This window comes from Bison bison, unplaced genomic scaffold, assembly GCF_000754665.1.
Source record: "Bison bison bison isolate TAMUID 2011002044 unplaced genomic scaffold, Bison_UMD1.0 scf7180017864478, whole genome shotgun sequence".
NCBI classification, from domain to species: Eukaryota; Metazoa; Chordata; class Mammalia; order Artiodactyla; family Bovidae; genus Bison; species Bison bison.
Genome location: NW_011495038.1, coordinates 1,529,452 through 1,548,808, shown reverse-complemented (window position 1 = coordinate 1,548,808; position 19,357 = coordinate 1,529,452). Strand labels below are relative to the sequence as shown.

The 19,357-nt window shown below is 37.0% G+C and overlaps 1 protein-coding gene across 4 annotated transcripts in view; it reads left to right on the top strand.

The window, feature by feature from the left end:
- Positions 1–19,357, top strand: part of MTMR2 (myotubularin related protein 2) — a 109,101-nt gene that overhangs the window by 65,727 nt on the left and 24,017 nt on the right. For all 4 annotated transcript variants that reach the window (XM_010862120.1, XM_010862122.1, XM_010862121.1 and 1 more), the window contains 5 exons: positions 1,414–1,489; positions 8,035–8,129; positions 8,292–8,402; positions 10,469–10,570; positions 11,653–11,736. In XM_010862120.1, coding sequence (XP_010860422.1) covers positions 1,414–1,489; positions 8,035–8,129; positions 8,292–8,402; positions 10,469–10,570; positions 11,653–11,736 — 468 coding nt within the window. The remainder of the gene's footprint in view (positions 1–1,413; positions 1,490–8,034; positions 8,130–8,291; positions 8,403–10,468; positions 10,571–11,652; positions 11,737–19,357) is intronic.

Sequence of the window (19,357 nt, the reverse complement as noted above, 5' to 3'; positions counted from 1 at the left end):
TATAGTCCAAGAGAAATATTGGCTGATGATATAGATTGAAGTAAGGTAAGGTCATAGGTAAGGTATGAAATCAACAGGAAGTGAGTAAAATGAGAAATGGGACAAACCACTGAGGAATAAGTAAGGTTAAGAAAAGGGAATAGAAAGGTCATTGAAAAAGAGTGGCCAGAGAAGGAAGTGTTTAGCCAGGAGAGTGTGCTCTCAAGGAGCAGGTAAGTGCAGGTAGTATCAGATGTAGCTAGGAAATAGAAATAAAGACTGAGAAATATCCATTGTCTTTAATAATGACGAGGGTATTGGGGAGAAAGGGCTTCCCTGGTGGCTTAGACGGTAAAGCATCTGCCTGCAATGCGGGAGACCCGGGTTCGATCCCTGGGTCGGGAAGATCCCCTGGAGAAGGAAGTGGCAACCCACTGCAGTCCTCTTGCCTGGAAAATCCCATGGATGGAGGAGCCTGGTAGGCTACAGTCCATGTGGTCGCAAAGAGTCAGACATAACTGACCGACTTCACTTTCACTTTCTATTGGGGAGAAAGCAGGTTCCCTGCAAGAAGTTGGGTTAGGTGGCAAAGCCAGATTGTAGAAGGTTGAGGAACTGATGGAAGGTAAAGAACTGGGGACAGTGAAGGTTATTGTTTGGCAGTGAAAGAGGTGAAAGTTAAGGCTATTGAAAGGTTGTGGGATATACTTAGCATAAAACAGTTGCATGGGCACATGCATGCATTTGTGTGTGTGTACATGTGCTCTGTGGGTTGTAAGTCCATTAGAAAACCATGATTCTGTATCTTTACATTCTTGGAATCCAGTGTAACACCCTTCATAAGGTAACTACTCAGTGAGTGTTGTTGATCTTTAATTTATTAAATATCTCTTTTTCAACAAGATTCTTTATCAACATCATTTCCAGATTCTTTAAACATTAAATCTACATAAAAGTTTGATTTTATGTAAGTCTTAATGCAGTAAGGCACTTGAATATGGCTGAAGGGAAAGAAAATGAGCTTTGTAGTCCACCAAAACTATTAATTCAAATCTAGGTTCTGACACTTTTTAGCTGTAGGGTTTTTTACAAGATAATTGTTGCTTCTGGCCTCTTTTTCCTTATCTAGGAAATAAGGATAATGATACCTTCCCTTATAGGGCCATTGTAGGAGTCAGTAAAAAACGTAAAGTGTTCTATGCAGTACCTTCTACAAAGTAGGCACTCAGTAAATTTTTTGTAGAAAAATAGCAGCTTCATGTGTTATACATGCCAATATTACAGTCTTTATAATTTGATTTAAAGTAGTATATGTGATATAATGCTATTGCTTTAAATAAGACCAAGCATACTCAGTTGAAATTTAAGTTAAAAATTAGCCTTTGAATAAAAAATTGTTTCTTTTCTTGCCCTCTCCTCTCTTTTCCAATCCAGGTCCTGAGGGAGTCTAACAAATTAGCAGAAATGGAAGAACCACCCTTGCTTCCAGGAGAAAATATTAAAGACATGGGTCTGTACTGGTATTTTTTGTCAGATTTCCTCCTCTGTGACTGTACAGACTATTCAGTGTTTCCAGTGTACAAAGAACAGGCTCACTTTGCAGACACCTCCTATTTGACAGACTCGTTCCTGACAGCCTTCCCAGCCTCCAGTGTGTTCTCGATCTAGACCTATTGACTGTGTTTGGATTTTGACTAATGGAAACATGCCATTGAGTTATATTTTGCTGCTTTTCTGGTTTGAAAGAAGGTGACTTATTTTAAAAACTGTTGTGGAATTCCATCACAGTAAATTTTATTATTTTGACTTACTGCAGTTAGATAGTGGGTTGAATAGATAAAAAATTGAATTGTCACTTTGTACAAGTAATTTTTCTTGAAACACATTCTCTTTTTACTTCTTTATTTTTCCTCCTCTGAATAAATTTGTCAATTTTTGGATAAATATATTTCATCTACATTGCAAAGTGAGTCCTTTGCATGTCAGTGCCTTTCTTTATCCAACCTAAGTAACTAAGTATTAACTTACTGTGTGGACTGGAAACTGGAAACACACTTTCAAGCTATTTTTTTGTCCTTATGCTTTTACTTTGTTACATTTGTGTGATAATATACAAAATACCCATGGCTTTTGTATTTTTAAGATATTTATTTATTTATCAAAGTATAGTTGACTTACAGTATTAGTTTTAGGTGTTCAGCATAGTAATTTGATATTTTTGAAGATTAAACAGCATGCATAGTTATTATAAAATATTGACTATATTCCTTGTGCTGCATATTACATCCTTGTAAGTTGTTTATTTTGCAGCTGGTAGTTTGTACTTCTTAATCCCCCATACCTGTTTTGCTCCTTTCCCCACCCCTCTACCCTCTAATAACCCCTACTTTGTTCTCTGTATTTGAGTCTGTTCTGTTTTGTTATATTTATTCCTTTGTTTTGTTTTTTGATTCTATGTATAAGTGGAAATATATGGTGTTTGTCTTCCTGTATGACATATTAAATATAATATCCTCCAGGTCTGTTCATATTCTCACAGATGGCAAGATTTCATTCCTTTTTAGGTGTTCATTAACAGAAGAATGGATAAAGAAGATGAAGTATATACAGAATAACCATATGATCCAGCAGTTCCACTCCTGGGTGTATATCTGGGGGAAAAAAGCCTTAATTAAGAAAGATACACACACCCCAGTGTTCATAGCATTATTTACAGTTGCTAAGATATGGAAGTGAACTAAGTGTTCATCAGTAGATGAATAGATAAAGAAGATGTGGAGTGTTTGTGTGTATATATGGGAATGTTTGTGTGTGTATGACATGGAATACAACTCAGCCATAAAAAAGGATGAAATTTTGCCATTTATAGCAACATGGATGAACTTAGAGGTCATTATGCTAGATGAAGTCAGTTAGAGACAAATACTGTATGATATCACTTATATGTGGGATCTAAAAAGTAGAGCAAACTAGTGAATATAACAACAAAAGAAGTAGACTCACAAGTATAGAGAGCAAACCGGTGGTTACCAGTAGGGAGAGGGAAGGGGGAGGGGCGAAGTAGGGGCAGAAGATTAAGACATACATGCTATTGGGTATAAAATAAGCTACAAGGATGTATTGTACAACACAGGGCATATAACCATTATTTTATAATAACAATGAATGGAATACTACCTTTAAAAATTATGAATCACCATGCTGGATACCTGTAACTTAACTGTACAGTACAGCAAGTACATGTCACTTAAAAAATGAAAAGGTTGTATGCTTGTATTCACAAAAGAACTCTAAAGAAATAGTGTAAGATGATTGAGAAAAAGATGTGGTATACACACACACATATGTACACAATGGAATATTATACACCTGCTAAAATACTCATAGCTTTTGAGAAATAAAGTAATGTGTAGGTGAATACAGTAAGTGATTTCTTAGTCACCTTTCATTTTATCGTCAATCATATTTTTAAAAAGAACTTGAAAGTGATAGTCACTCAGTCGTGTCCGACTCTTTGCAACCCCGTGGACTGTAGCCCACAGGCTACTCTGTCCATGGGATTCTCCAGGCAAGAATACTAGAGTGGGTTGCCACTCCCTTCTCCAGGAGATCTTCCTGACGCGGGCATTGAACCCACATCTCTTGCGCCTCCTGCAATACGAATGGATTCTTTACCATCTGAGCCACTGGGGAAGTCTTAAGCCAAGTGTCATTTACTTGTGTACAAATAAGCAGACCAAAGGGGACCTATCCTCTGTGCTGTTGTTGCCTATGGCACATTTAGCTCCTTCATGTTTAGCATTTCTCTCTCCTTAGTTTTAACTCTTGGTTGAATATTTGCCCATTCCTTTTTTCCCCCTACTCACTTCAGTTATCCTAAGTTCTCCTGAGCTACTTGTTCAGTAAGGTGTTATGTATTATTACTATATAATAATGATAATTATCATTACTGAGTGCTTACCATCTGATTTAATCATCCTCACGATGACCTTCTGAGGAAGATGCTGATCCCATTTTGCAGATGAAGAAACTAAGGCATAGGAAGACTGCCTGGCTAGTAAAGTTATATCTAGCACTGTGACAGTTTTTTTCCCTCTTCTAAGCCTAAAAGTGTATGCTATTTCCAGTATAATAAATTACCTTATAAAAGAGTTTCAAGTTATCACTTAGTCTCTTTTGTTATCTTCTTTTTTAGATAGCAACACTCCATTAGGACTTCATCCTTGGCTTGTTTCCCTTTCCTCTCTCATTTGTTCTTTTTGGTTGATGATATCTAATAAGTTAGTAGCTTTACCTACAATGTATTTACTGATGACTCCAGAATTTGTTGCTTCTAGTGTGAACCTCTGTCCTAATACAGATAAATGATGCCTGCATTTTAGATACTTGGCCATGGATATTCTATAGATATCCTTATACCCAACATATCCAAAACTGAAGTCATCACCTTTATTTCTAAATTTATTCCTTTTCTTCTTTCCATCAGTTACCATTAACACTGGTTGTCCATTCACTCCAGGCAGAAATCTGAGAGTCATCTTCAGCTGCTCTTTTTTTTCTGAGCTCTGACATTCAATCAGTTACCAGATCCAGAAGAGTAATCCCCAAAAACTTATTGAGTGTTATCTTTTTCTCTCAATTTTCATGAGCCCTTGGCATAGTATTTATGTTGAATTTCCTGTACCTATGAGAAACTTTTAGGAGTTTAGGAGAGATCAGGTTAGAAGTCATATTTTGGAATCATCAGAATATGGATATTAGTTGAAAATGAAAGTATGAAAATAACTCAGAGTGTATGGAATAAAAACAGGGCCAAGAACATAGCTTTGGTAGGCATTTTATAATTATATGGTAGAAGGAGTCCCAGGGAGGAGGAAATTAAAAAGGAATGAAGAGAATGTGATACAGTATAAATTAGAGCGATCCAGACTGTATACTTTGTCCAAATAATTGCTTTACTTTCCCACGTCTGTGTTTTAGGTTCTTCTCTTTACTGAATGCTGTATTAGCATCTCTACCCATCTAAAGGGTACTAACCATTGGGGCACAGCTCTCATGCCTGTGTTCCTTGAACCTTCTCTGATCCCATAGCTTAGTGGACTTTCCTTCTTTATATTGCTTAGAGTGTGTTTTTGTGCCTCTCTGCACAGATTGTGTGCTCTCGTACATTATATTTATGTGCATATACTTTTCACGCTTATAGATACGTATTCTCAAAGTCATTTTCGTCTACCCCATAGAAACTTTTATGGATTCTTTGTGAGCTTAGGGAAAATTTGAGAAGATCAGTAAATCTAAGCTCTTTTGGCATCTGGCGGTATTAGTATTGCAAAATTTAGAGAAATACCTAATATATTAAATAAAATACTCTGATTCAAATCGTCAGATAGACTTGATTATTAAAAAAATTAAATGTAATATAAAGTATGAAAAGTGAAAGTGAAGTCACTCAGTCATGTCCTACTCTTTGCTACCCCATGGACTGTAGCCTACCTGGGTCCTCTGTCCATGGGATTTTCCAGGCAAGAGTACTGGAGTGGGCTGCCATTTCCTTCTCCAGGGGATCTTCCCAACCCAGAGATCGAAGCTGGGTCTCCCACATTGCAGACAGATGCTTTACCGTCTGAGCCACCAGGGAAGCATGAGGCTAGAGTACCCTTGAGTATATTAATTCATATAGAAAATTAGTTCATATAAAAAATTCATTTACTTTAGACCAACTAACGTTCCTAGTTGGTTTAATGTAAATTTGCAGTTTAGACATTTTTTTAAAAGTCACAGTGGTGTTAGAGACATCAACAGAATGCTTTAACAGTCGCAGCAGTAATCGAAAGGTATTGGCCCAGGCACATCAGCAGTAGAGATGGCCCCAACTGCAGTATTTCACCCTTTTTAACACAGGAGACAGACTGCGTTACCTGAGTGGCTTAAAAGTGGCTTAAAAGTGACAAAATTGAGTTAGTCACTCAATTATGTCCAACTCTTGGTGGCCCCATGGACTGTAACCTGCAAAGATCTTCTGTCCATGAAATTTTCCAGGCAAGAATACTGGAGTGGATTGTCATTCTCTTTTTCAGGGGAAGGGAATCTTTCTAATGCAGGAGACCCAGGAAGTGAACCCAGGGTCTCCTGTGTTACAGGCAGATTCTTGACCATCCGAGCCACCACGGAAGCCGTTTGCATGAGGAGGTTTGAGTTTGCAGTCGTGGAAACTGCACTCAAGTCCTAATCTTAGCAGTTACTGGTTCTGAAGCATTAGGCGATTCGTTTTACTTCTGTGAACCCTGGCGTTCTCATCTGAAAATTGTAGGTAGTTAGAGGTCTTAATGTTTAAAGGTGATTTTGAAGGTTAAGGCAGGTACTCAGGTGAAAAGTACTTTATAAATTCTGTCAGTGCTGGTTTTATTGTCATTTGCTCTGATAAGGTTCCTAGTCACAGTCTTTCTTCTAATTCATACAAGCCCTGCTAGGCATAAATTCTCTCTTCAGAGTGACCTAGTTGCTACCAGCCTGAGGAAAAAGATAAAAGGGACAGAGCAAAGCAGAGCCTAATGATGATAACAGTAACATAGCTATAAGCTCTTGTGTTTGGTAGAGTACTTTTAATTTTGGAAGCACGTTCATGTATATTATTTCATGGTTTTATAGTAAAGAGGAAGTTGTAGCAAAACTTTGGACTAGGACTAAGAGAGACATATCCTGTGGAGTACACAATAATAAGATTGATTTTCTTGTGTGAGTGAAGAAAATTGGCTCTGGAAAGAATCCAGGAATGTTTTTAGTAACACTGAGTAAAGCTTTCCCAATTGAGGTAAAATTTCATAAGGGCAAGAAATTGTATGCAAGTCAAGTTTATGTATCTTTCTTTAATGATGGGTTTATTTAATTTTAATATCTTCCCTCTAAATGAAACATTGGAAATGCATTGGAAACAGTGATTAAAAAAATGTAGCTCATACTTGTACATTCCCAAGGGAGCCATTTTGAAGGTTAGAAATGTATGTTAGAAGATCAGTCTCATTTCAAATTCCATACTAAGCAGTCAGTCCTTCACAGTGAGGAATAGAAAGCAAACTCAGAAAGTTGCATGCCTTATTAAGCATATTTCATGTTCCTGAGTTTTCCCAGAAGCCCCTTGAAAGGTTTTTAGAAGTTTTTTGCTTCTAATTGTGCCTTAGTTTCTTGGAACAATGAAGATACTCGTTTATCTGCTGATTTGCTGCAATGATGACATAGCAGGGGTTTATGAATATTTTAAAATAGAAAAACCTTTGTATTGGACATATGAACACTACCATATTAAGTATTACTTTGAGCTAGTGGTAGTCAAGTTATCCTGCTTAATTAATGCATGTTCTAAAAAGAAATAATACTGTATAGATTCATCATTTAACATTTAATTAAACAATGTGATTATTTCTCTACAAAGTTTGACATCTGTTTCTTAATCAGGTACATAATACCCTCTTATTATGCTATTATATTTTTCTAAGAAATCATAGTTCATATACATTTTATTTTCTCTACAGTATTTTCCCCATAAATATAATCAGGTCAGAAGTTACTGGTATTATGTTTTAGGTATTGTGTGTTCAGAGGAATGTTGACAAACTAGACTACGGTCAGAAGAAAACCAGGAGACTGGGGAAGAAGATCTAGGAGCTGTGATTAGATGATGGGAGGATAGTGACTTGAGACGTTGATGGCTGTTCCCACCATTACCGCCCCTCCTCCACTCACTGCTCCAACTGCCATGCCTGTCTGTCCATCAGGGAGGGTGTCCACCTTTGTTTCCCTGTGTCTGTCCAGAGTAAAGAATGTCCCTCTGTTTCTTTAGTCCTTCCCACTTATTCTGCTTTCCCTCCCCAGCTTGTAGTGCGTGGTTGGAAGCTTGGATTTAGTTCCCGAGGTCTCTTGGAATCACTGATCCTGTGATTTTCAAGCATAATTTAAACTGGTGGTCAGAATGCTATTAAATTTTACTTGTGAAAGATCAGAGTGTAGTTTTTAATAGTGTACAATAGAGAATAAATTGTGGGCTCTTTTTCTTTTCAGCCAAAGATGTAACTTATATATGTCCATTCACTGGTGCTGTACGAGGAACTCTGACTGTTACGAATTACAGGTTATATTTCAAAAGCATGGAACGGGTAAGACTTGCTGGATTAGATTTTTTTGTGTGTACATCTGTGTGTTGTTTGTACATCTTTAATCATTTTTAGTTAAAACATTTCTAGTTAAATATTTTTCTCAGCTATAATTATACAGTATTAATTGCTCAGTTTTAATGTTTTTTTTTTCCCTTCTTTTAGGATCCCCCATTTGTTTTAGATGCTTCTCTTGGTGTTATAAGCAGAGTAGAAAAAATTGGTGGTGCTTCTAGTCGTGGTGAAAATTCTTATGGACTGGAAACTGTGTGCAAGGTAAATGTTGTAATATGTATGCATTTTTTTTTGGTTTGGAAAGCTTTCTATTAAATAGAGCCAGTGTTTAGAAATTGTTTTCCAAAATATCAAATGGATTTCATGCTAGAAGCGTCATTCTAGTAGAATAAAACAACATTTAGGAGTAATAAAAAGGTTGTGAATTTAATTTACAAATTAGAAACATAAGGCTCTGAGCAGTGAAGACTTGTAGTACTTTGTAGTGAAAGAACTCGTTATGATATATTTACCTCTTTCCTATTTTTAGTTTTCATAATTTTTCTTCTTCTGAAACAGTAGTGGGGAAGACTTCGTTTGGGAGACCTTCTGTATTTTATTATCTAACTCATTCTATAAATGCATTGATACTTACTGCTTACAGTGAACAATGTCAGATTTGTGATCTCTGAAGAAGATTTAGCTTTGGGACCAGGGACCAGGCTTGATCACTCAAGAGCTTCTGTGTAGCAGAGTTTTATTAAAGTATAAAAAGGGACAGGGAAAGCTTCTGACATAGACATCAGAAGAGGGACAGAGAGTGCCCCCTTGCTAGTCTTAGGAAAGGGAGCTATATACCTTTTCAGTTGGCTGTTACAGTTGGCCAAAAATGTAAAAGCAAAAAAAAAAAAAGCAACAGCACATTCATAACTTTAAAGATCCTTTCTTATGACAATCTTAGAAGTTTTATCAATCTAGTATTGAAACTAATGCCTTAGTAATTACTTGTATGCTTTTCCATTATCATTGGAAGGCCTTTAAGAGCATAATTAATAGCTGTCAACCAAGTGACAGGCACTTGATTGCTCTTCTGTGGTGTAGGAGTAAATACAGCTAGAATGGATATAAGAGGGCATGGAAGAGGGTGATTGGGAAATGTTGATCATTTTAAATATAACTTTTCCCATAGAGCAAGACCATTATCAGTAAACTCATAGGCCCTTTATCAGTTAAACTTGTAGGGCCCCTGCTACAGTACTTATGGAGAACTCTGTGTTTAACAGAATGATTATGAATATCTATTTGTTGTAAACATATTCACTAAGGAAAAACAAAAAGCTTAGGTTCTCACACATTGGTTTAAGAAGGTGGCTTTCTAATTTTGGATCAGATTTGTAATAAAATATTCTACTTGTTCACGTTCTGTAGGTGCATTGTGGTTCCTGTGCTCATTTTTACAGGATGCAGTTTAATGAAGCTATTTTGAATTCTTTCTAGATGAAAACAAAATGAATAGTCTTGAAATTATTCTTAATCCCAATTTTTTTTTAGTGCTGCTAAGATCTCACTAAATTGGAATGTGAGTATCTACATTCAGTCTGAGTATAAAAACCTACTTGAAAACAAATAAGGAAAGGGAACTTTGGTTTTTATATCTGAGTATAGAGCCTGGATGATATCAACCAAACTATTCAGAATTTTTGCTAGTAGATGATTGAAGAACCTGGGACCTGGAATGGAGGAAGACCTTTAGGCAGAGTTTTGGTTTTATCAGTCTAGTAGCCAGAGACTTATGAATTAAAGATTCAATGGAAGTGAGTCCTGGGAAGGAATTATAAATAGGAAAATGATCACCAAGCTTAAATGGAAGGAAGACTTTATGAAATATACAACAATAGCTAATCAGGTTTTTGGTAGGGAAATTCATAACAGAAAATGGCCTTTAACGGGGAAGGACATACTGTTGACAGTGTGTGTGAGTCATGTAATAGCGTGATTTCAGATATAACACCTCTAATCTCTGTGCCTACATCAGATGCTGCCTCCTTCAGTGGCCCAACTTGAATTCATTTTTTTTAATTTAATTTTATTTTTTTCCAACTTGAATTCATAACCAGAGGGGAGTTTTCTGTCCTCCGAATCCTACCTTGTATCCTGTGTTTATTTTTATTTCTCTTAATAAGGCATTGTAACTTCCCTTCCTCCAGGAGCTGTTGTCTGATCTATTTTTGTATCCCTCTTTCACAAATCTTAAGGTTTTACAAGATAGTTCCAAGCTGCCTTATTTAGTCATTAAATAAAAAGTGAGCAAACAGTGATAGGTGACTTGATTCCTAACTCTTTTCTAGGATATTCGGAATTTACGATTTGCTCATAAACCTGAGGGGCGAACAAGAAGATCAATATTTGAAAATCTAATGAAATACGCATTTCCTGTCTCTAATAACCTGGTACGAGATTTCTTCTATTTGAAAAATCTGTATTATAATTATTGGTGTAGTGTAAAGAAACTTGTCTAGGCTATCTAGAATCTTGGTGTTTACAGTCTCACTTTGCCTTTTAACCAGATGTGTAGTTTAGGTTTAATTTAATATATGGGACCTGTCTTTTTAAGGTATAAAGTGAGGAAACTGGACTGATTTCTGAGGTTCATTCCTGCAGATTGACATTGTTTAATTATGTGATCTTTATATCCAGGATGTTTCCGTGATGAAAAGCTGTATGTGAAATCTCCTTTTTAATTGAGAGCTGAGAGTTAAGTCTAGCAATATTAGGAGGAAAGCGTGGATCAATACTTAGAACTGAGTTTCTTCTGCGTGCTATTAACAGTGTTAGGTTTCCTCATTTATTTTATATAATCTAATGTCCAAAGTAGCCTTATGGTGGTAACTATTATTTATTCATATTTTAAAGTTGAAACCAGAAGCAGGTAAGCAATTAACTCAGTGGCACAATTAGTAAAGAGTAAAATTTAGAATTGGTTTTGGTTTTCTGATTCAAGTTTAAATGCTTTTCATCATAGTTGTTCCTGCCATTTTGTCCATATTAATGATAAATTAAATTTTCATTTTTGATACACAGATTGCCTGCCCCCAAATAAAAAGTTTTTTCAGGATGTTTTAGAATATGTTGCGTAATCTGTAAAGCTGCTTTAACTGCTGACATCTGTGGTGTCTAATTAATTAATTATATCAGAAGTTGTCTTTTTTATGTAACGTCTTTAATTATTTAGAAGTAAACCGAAAGCAGCTACTGAAGATATCTGAAAGAATTATGGTAATATGTTAGCATTTGATAAATCTTGGTGGCAGGCCTTTGTGCTTTTCTGTGTTTGAAAAATATAAAAAAAAAACAATAAACTTTCAAAATAGCAAAACAGAAGCTAAAAACAACAATTTTAAAAAAAGGATACCAGTACAAAATATCCTTTCAGATAAGTCAATGAAAACTTGGGATATGATAGAGGTACATTTCTGATTCATTACCTTCTTAAAGGTCTTTTTAAGCTATTAACTCTGTCTACTTTTTGTAGTCTCTTTTTGCTTTTGAGTACAAAGAAGTATTCCCTGAAAATGGGTGGAAGCTATATGACTCTCTTTCGGAGTATAGAAGGCAGGTAAGTACTTAAAAAAATTTTTTTTTTAATATTCTGTATTCTTTAATACAACAAAACTTTCATGAATAGAAGTGAACAAACAGCTTTATACAGTTCTGTGGTCTTTTGTTGTTGTTTTTTTAAAGTAATAACCCATAAGGGAAAAAAAATTTTAAAATATACATAGCTGAATCACTTTGTGGTACATCTGAAACTAATTCAATATTGTAAATCAGCTGTACTCCAATTTAAAAAAGAGTAAATAAACAGATATACACATTCAGAAAAGAGAATTATGAGATTAGGAAATGCAGTAGTCAGAATAGAGCATTGGACTCTATACAGGTGCTTTATGGTCTTTGACTTTAAAAGATTAAGAATTAATCTGTTAATTTATTGACTTTTTGCTGGAGAGTTAGGCACTTTGTCTCTGGGTCAACTACATTAAAGTCTGTTGGAGAGGACACTACTTGATGTAGTTTGTTACCAAAGAAAATGAAGATAATCTCTTTTTTCTGTTTCTTGTTTTCATTGAAGTATAATTGACATACAACATTATATTAGTTTCAGGTATATCACGTGATGATTTAATATTTATATGTATTGGGAAATGATTACCACAGTGTCTTGTTAACAGCTCAACTGTGTCACCATACACAGTTACAGAATTTGTTTTCTTGTGATGAGATCTTTAAAGATTATTCTCTTTGCAACTTTCAAATATGCACTACAGTATTAATTATGGTTACCATGCCTTACATTATCCCTGTAACTACATTTACTTTTTAATTGGAAGCTTGTACCTTAGGACTTCCTTTACCATTTCTGCCCCCTCCTGACCCCCTACTTCCAATAATCAACCATCAGTCGGTTCCCTTTATCTATGAGTTTGGATATTTTTGGTTGTTGTTGTTTTTTAATTCCACGTGTAAGTGAGATCGTCGTACAATATTTGCTTTTCTCTGTTTTATTTCACTTAATTTACATCCTCAAGTTCCATCCATGTTGTCACAGAGTGACAAGCTCTTTTTCATGGCTGAATAAAATTCCATTCAAGAGCCAACTCATTGAAAAAAACCCTGATGCTGAGAAGACTAAAGGCAAAGGAGAAGGAGCAGCAGAGGATGAGATGGTTAGATAGCATCACCGACTCAATGGACATGAATTTGACCTGACTCCAGGAGACAGTGGAGGACAGAGGAGCCTGCTGTGCTGTAGTCCATGGAGTCTCAAAGAGCTGGCCATGGCTTAGTGACTGAACAGCAATATAATTCCATTTAGAGTGGGAGTGATTTCTCTATCTTACTAAATATATGTATACATATGTGTGTGTTTATGTGTGCTCAATTGCTCAGGTGTGTACTACTCCTTGAAACCCCATGGACTGTGGCCTACCAGGCTCCTCTGTCCATGGGATTTTTCAGATAGGAATATAGGAGTGGGTTGCCATTTACTCCTCCAGGGGACCTTCCCGACCCAGGGGCAAACCTCTGTCTCCTGCATTGGTAGGTGGATTCTTTACCACTGAGCTGCCTGGGAAACCCCCGTATATTATTATGTATATGTATTACATTTTCTTCATTCATTCATTCATCAGTGGGCACTTAACATTGTGTCCATATCTTGGCTATTGTAAATAATGCCGCAGTGACAGGGGAAGCGTATATCTTTTTGAGTTAATGTTTTCAAAATGGAATTGCTGGATCATATAGTAGTTCTATTTTCAGTTTTTTGAAGAACCGCCATACTGTTTCCCATAGTGGCTGCACCATTTGCATTCCCAGCAACAGTGCACAAGGGCTCCTTTTTCTGCACATCCTTGCCAACACTTGTGATTTGTTCTTTGTTTTTTTATTCTTTTATGATTACGATTCTAACAGGTTTGAGGTGATATCTCATTGTGGTTTTGATTTGCATTTCCCTTACATTAGTGATGTTGAGCGTTGTTTCATGTGTCTGCTGGCCATTTGTATGTCTTTGGAAAAATTTTTATTCAGATCCTTTTCTCATTTTTAATTGGATTTTTTGTCATTTTTAAGTTCTTTATATATTTTGGATATTAACAGCCTTATCAGATACATGGTGCTCTATGGAACTGGAGAAAATATTTGCAAACCATGTATCTGATAAGGATATTAATACCCAAAATATATAAAGAACTTGAACTTTAACATAAATGTTGAGACTAAAGATAGAGCATCAGAGTATTCCTTTGTCTTTCTTGTAAATTAAAAGTTGAATTCAGTAATTCACTATATAAAATTTAAAAGATATAAAAGGATATACTTAAAGGAAGGTTTTCCTTTGGGGCCAGCATTTTCCCCAGCTGTCCCAGCTCTTCTCCCTTTAGGGAATAATGTTACTTACCACGTGTATATCCTTTCAGAGATTTTATGCTGCATAGCCCATGGACAGAGGAGCCTGGTAGGCTGCAGTCCATGGGGTCGTAAAGAGTTGGACATGACTGAGTGACTTCACTTTCACTTTTCCCTTTCATGCATTGGAGAAGGAAATGGCAACCCACTCCAGTATTCTTGCCTGGAGAATCCCAGGGATGGGGGAGCCTGGGGAGCTGCCGTCTGTGGGGTCGCACAGAGTCGGACACGACTGAAGTGACTTAGCAGCAGCAGCCTTTATATGTGTGTACATTATTATTTTTTTTTTAAAGCAGATAATAGCATTCTCTGTACACTGTATGTTTCTTTTTCACTTAATACATTTTGGAGATTATACCGTCTCAGAATCATGGGCCACTCTATTCTTTTTTTCTTTGAAAGTGAAATATCGTTCACATACCATAAGATTTTCTGCTTTAAAGTGTACACCCCACTGTTGTTTAACATAGGAAGCTGTGCAGCTGTCACCACAGTCTGCTGCCAGAGCATTTAGGAGACTCCACTTTTGAATGCTAGCTCTAGCTCTTGCTTAGTTCTCACACTTAGATGTGTGCCTCAGTGCCTTTATTTTTCACTTAGAAGAACTACCTTTAAGGATTTTTTGAGGAGTTAGTGTGATATGCAGGAAGGTGCATTGTAAACCATAGAAATCTATCTAAATGATTATTATTGTATTTATTACATTGTAAAGCTCTAGAAACAAATCATGATTGGTTGGCTTTTTTGTGTGCTCTTGCTGAAACACAAAAGGAAAGTCACATTAAATGCATAGACTTATTCATTATCGTGCCTAAAGTAATTAGATTATGTATTTTTTTAAATGGACAAAACTATGAATAACCATTTAAGTTTTCTGTATGGGAGAATATTCTTTAATTGTATCTTGGCACATGTAGTGATTTACAGAGGACTCTGAAATTTGTGGGTAAGGTAAAGAGAAATCATCAGGTTGCTAAAATGGTAAAAATCAGTAAATAAAAATGAGTATCGTCTTCTGCACAAATAATCATAATGGTAGATATCTTGGTTAACAAATTTGTAGAGCACTCAAGTACAGCCAAGGAGAATAGAATTTTATTCTAAGAGCTGAGATGTAACTAACAAGGAAAGCTATAATCCAGTTAATTTGATTATAAATTGACTCTGACAAATGGATACATTAACTGAAGGGCAGTGATTTTGTGGAGAGTAGAAAGATGTATGTCAGAGATCAACAGTTGTCAGTATGTCTTTAACAGTGTCTACAAAGAAAGTATGTGCTGACTAGCCAACTCCAGTTTGCTGCTTGGAAGGCAGTTCCTTTAATGGAGATGGTTATGTCAATTTCTCTAAGAATGAGGAGAAAAAAAAAAAAAAGAATGAGGAGAACGAGAGCCATTAATGGCTTACTTCAATGATTCTACTCCCACCTAGCCATTTTTCTGAAGTGTGCTTTGTGCTCAGTCACTTGAATTGTGTCCGAATGGTTCTTTTGTGACCCTATGGACCGTAGCCCTCCAGGGTCTCTTCCCAACCCAGGGATCGAACCTTCATCTCCTGTATCTCTTGAATTGCTGAGCCACCAGGGAAACCCATTTTTGTTTTTTCTGAAGAAGATGACACAATCTCAGTGGTAACAGCAGTTCTCCCTGGCAGTGATTTTTGAAGGATATGGGAAGGCGGTGAGAGAGAGAGAGATAGGAGTTAAATACCTGGATTCAGGGTGGTACACTAGGATCTCAGGAGATCTGACCCTTTCAGCTTTGACTCCGTATTTTCTAAGAAAACTTCAAAAGCCAATTTTTCTTCTTGTAGAAGCTTCCTTATGGTTCACTGATTTCTTCATTCATTAATCAGATTCATGTATCACCTAGTGTGTATTAGTTGCTAAAACAGAAAGACACAATCCTGACTCCCAAAGGATACATGTTTAATGGCAGATTCAAAGAAATAAACTAATAATCAAAATATACAGTCATGAATCCTGTGATTAATAGAGCGAGTACTCCGGTGAGAGAACATGATGCCATCTGGAAACGGAAGGTGTTTGGTTTAGGGTGGACTACAGCAAGCACCAGAGAATGCTGCAGAGTGGCCAGAGATCAGTGGGAAAAAGGAGGGGTGTGAAGATCTTTGCCAAGTCCTGTATAGAGTTCTAAATATATCTGAAAAGAAATAGGTAGCCGTTGATAGTTTTGGGCAGAAGAATGACATGATAACTTTTGCATCTTAAAAGAATTTTGAGGCAGTGTGGAGAATGGATTGCAGAGATACAGAAGAGAAGTGAGGCTTGAGAGGAGTGAGCAAACTTTTCTGGTGCTTTTGGAAGAAGAAAAAATCCTAAAAATTGATTGTTGATTGGATGAGTTAAAGATGGCACTCAAGTTTCTTGGTTCTAGACCATTCAGATATGACCTAAATCAAATCCTTTGTGATTATACAGTGGAAATGAGAAATAGATTTAAGGGACTAGATCTGATAGATAGAGTGCCTGATGAACCATGGACAGAGATTCGTGACATTGTACAGGAGACAGGGATCAGGACCATCCCCAAGAAAAAGAAATGCAAAAAAGCAAAATGGCTGTCTGAGGAGGCCTTACAAACACCTGTGAAAAGAAGAGAAGTGAAAAGCAAAGGAGAAAAGGAAAGATAAAAGCATCTGAATGCAGAGTTCCAAAGAATAGCAAGGCAAGATAAGAAAGCCTTCCTCAGCCATCAATGCAAAGAAATAGAGGAAAATAATAGAATGGGAAAGACTGGAGATCTTTTCAAGAAAATTAGAGATACCAACGGAACATTTCATGCAATTATAGGCACAATAAAGGACAGAAATGGTATGGACCTAACAGAAGCAGAGGATATTAAGAAGAGGTTGCAAGAATACACAGAAGAACTGTACAAAAAAGATCTTCATGACCCAGATAATCATGATGGTGTGATCCCTCAGCTAGAGCCAGACATCCTGGAATGTGAAGTCAAGTGGGCCTTAGAAAGCGTCACTGCGAACAAAGCAATTGGATGTGATGGAATTCCAGTTGAGCCATTTCAAATCCTAAAAGATGATGCTGTGAAAGTGCTGCACTCCATATGTCAGCAAATTTGGAAAACTCAGCAGTGGCCACAGGTCTGGAAAAGGTCAGTTTTCATTCTAGTCCCAAAGAAAGGCAATGCTGAAGAGTGCTCAAACTACCGCACAATTGCACTCAACTCACACACTAGTAAAGTAATGCTCAAAATTCTCCAAGCCAGGCTTCAACAATACGTGAACTGTGAACTTCCAGGTGTTCACGCTGGTTTTAGAAAAGGGAGAGGAACCAGAGATCAAATTGCCAACATCCGTTGGATCATTGAAAAACCATGAGAGTTCCGGAAAAACATTTATTTCTGCTTTATTGACTATGCCAAAGCCTTTGACTGTGCGGATCACAATAAACTGTGGAAAATTCTTCAACAGATGGGAATACCAGACCACCTGATCTACCTCTTGAGAAATCTGCATGCAGGTCAGGAAGTAACAGAACTGGACGTGGAACAACAGACTGGTTCCAAATAGGAAAAGGAGTACATCAAGGCTGTATATTGTCACCATGCTTATTTAACTTATATGCAGAGTACATCATGAGAAAAACTGGGCTGGATGAAGCACAAGTTGGAATCAAAATTGCCGGGAGAAATATCAATAACCTCAGATATGCAGATAATACCACCCTTATGGCAGAAAGTGAAGAAGAACTAAAGAGCCTCTTGATGAAAGAGAGTGGAAAAGTTGGCTTAAAACTCAACATTTAGAAAATGAAGATCATGGCATCTGGTCCCATCACTTCATGGCAGATAGATTGGGAAACAATGACAGACTATTTTTTTGGGCTCCAGAATCACTGCAGGTGGTGACTGCAGCCATGAAATTAAAAGACGCTTACTCCTTGGAAGAAAGGCTGGGACCAACCTAGACAGCATATTAAAGAGAAGAGACATTACTTTGCCAACAAAGGTCCGTCTAGTCAAGGCTATGGTTTTTCCAGTATTCATGTATGGATGTGAGAATTGGACTATAAAGAAAGCTGAGTGCTGAAGAATTGATGCTTTTGAACTGTGGTGTTGGAGAAGACTTCTTGAGAGTCACTTGGACTGCAAGGAGATCCAGCCAGTCCATTCTAAAGGAAATTAGTCCTGAATATTCATTGAAAGGACTGATGCTGAAGCTCCAATACTTTGGCCATTTCATACTAAGAACTGATTAATTGGAAAAGACCCTGACTCTGGGAAAGATTGAAGGTGGGAGGAGAAGGGGAAGACAGGATGAGATGGTTGGATGGCATCACTGACTCAATGGACATGAATCTGAGTAAACTCCGGGAGTTAGTGATGGACAGGGAGGCCTGGCGTGCTGCAGTCCATGGGGTCACAAAGAGTCGGACACAACTAAGCGACTGAACTGGACTGAAGTTTCTTAATTGAGTACTTCCTCTATAAACTCACCAGTTCATTGTACATTATTTTTTTTATAATTGCATGTAAATACATTTTAAAGATCTGTAATTAAACCTTTCTTTTATTTCTGAAAATAAGTTCGGATTTTACCTGAGTATAAAGTTGAGGAAGGCAAGAGGGAAGGAGATATGTAGATCATAGGTAGCAAGTTGGGGCCAGGCTAAATAAATGGGGTTAATACTGTGTAAGGCATTGATGATAAAATGACTAGTGGAAGTGGAAACTCTGTTGATAATATTTACCACATGATTACAGGGAAGGAATTTTGCCTTCTTTTTGATTAAAATTTAGTAAATTTATTTTTACTTTTGGCTATGCTGCGTCTTTGTCACTGGACTCGGGCTCTTCAGCGCAGAGGCCCCAGGTGCGGGCCTCAGAGCTGCGGCACGTGGCTCCTAGAGCACGCAGGTTCCAGCACAGGCTCAGGGATTGTGGCACATGGCTTAGTTGCCCCGTGCCGTTTGTGATCTTCCTGGACCAGGGATAGAACCCCTGTCTCCTGCGTTGGCAGATATATCCCCATCCACTGTACCACCAGGGAATTCTTTCTTTATTTTAATATCTTCTTGGGTGTTTGGCAACAGCTTGAGAAATACCCCTTTGGAGGAGAAGTACTCCTGCACTTTCATTTCAGGTTTTTATAACAATTTTGTGAATAAGGATAGTGAAATTTTTCTTGAGGCACAATGTATTTTATTATAAAAAGGATGGGTTTAGAATTTACATGGAATTTTTTACTACCTTTAGTCAAGTTATAAGCTGTGCCACAATTTC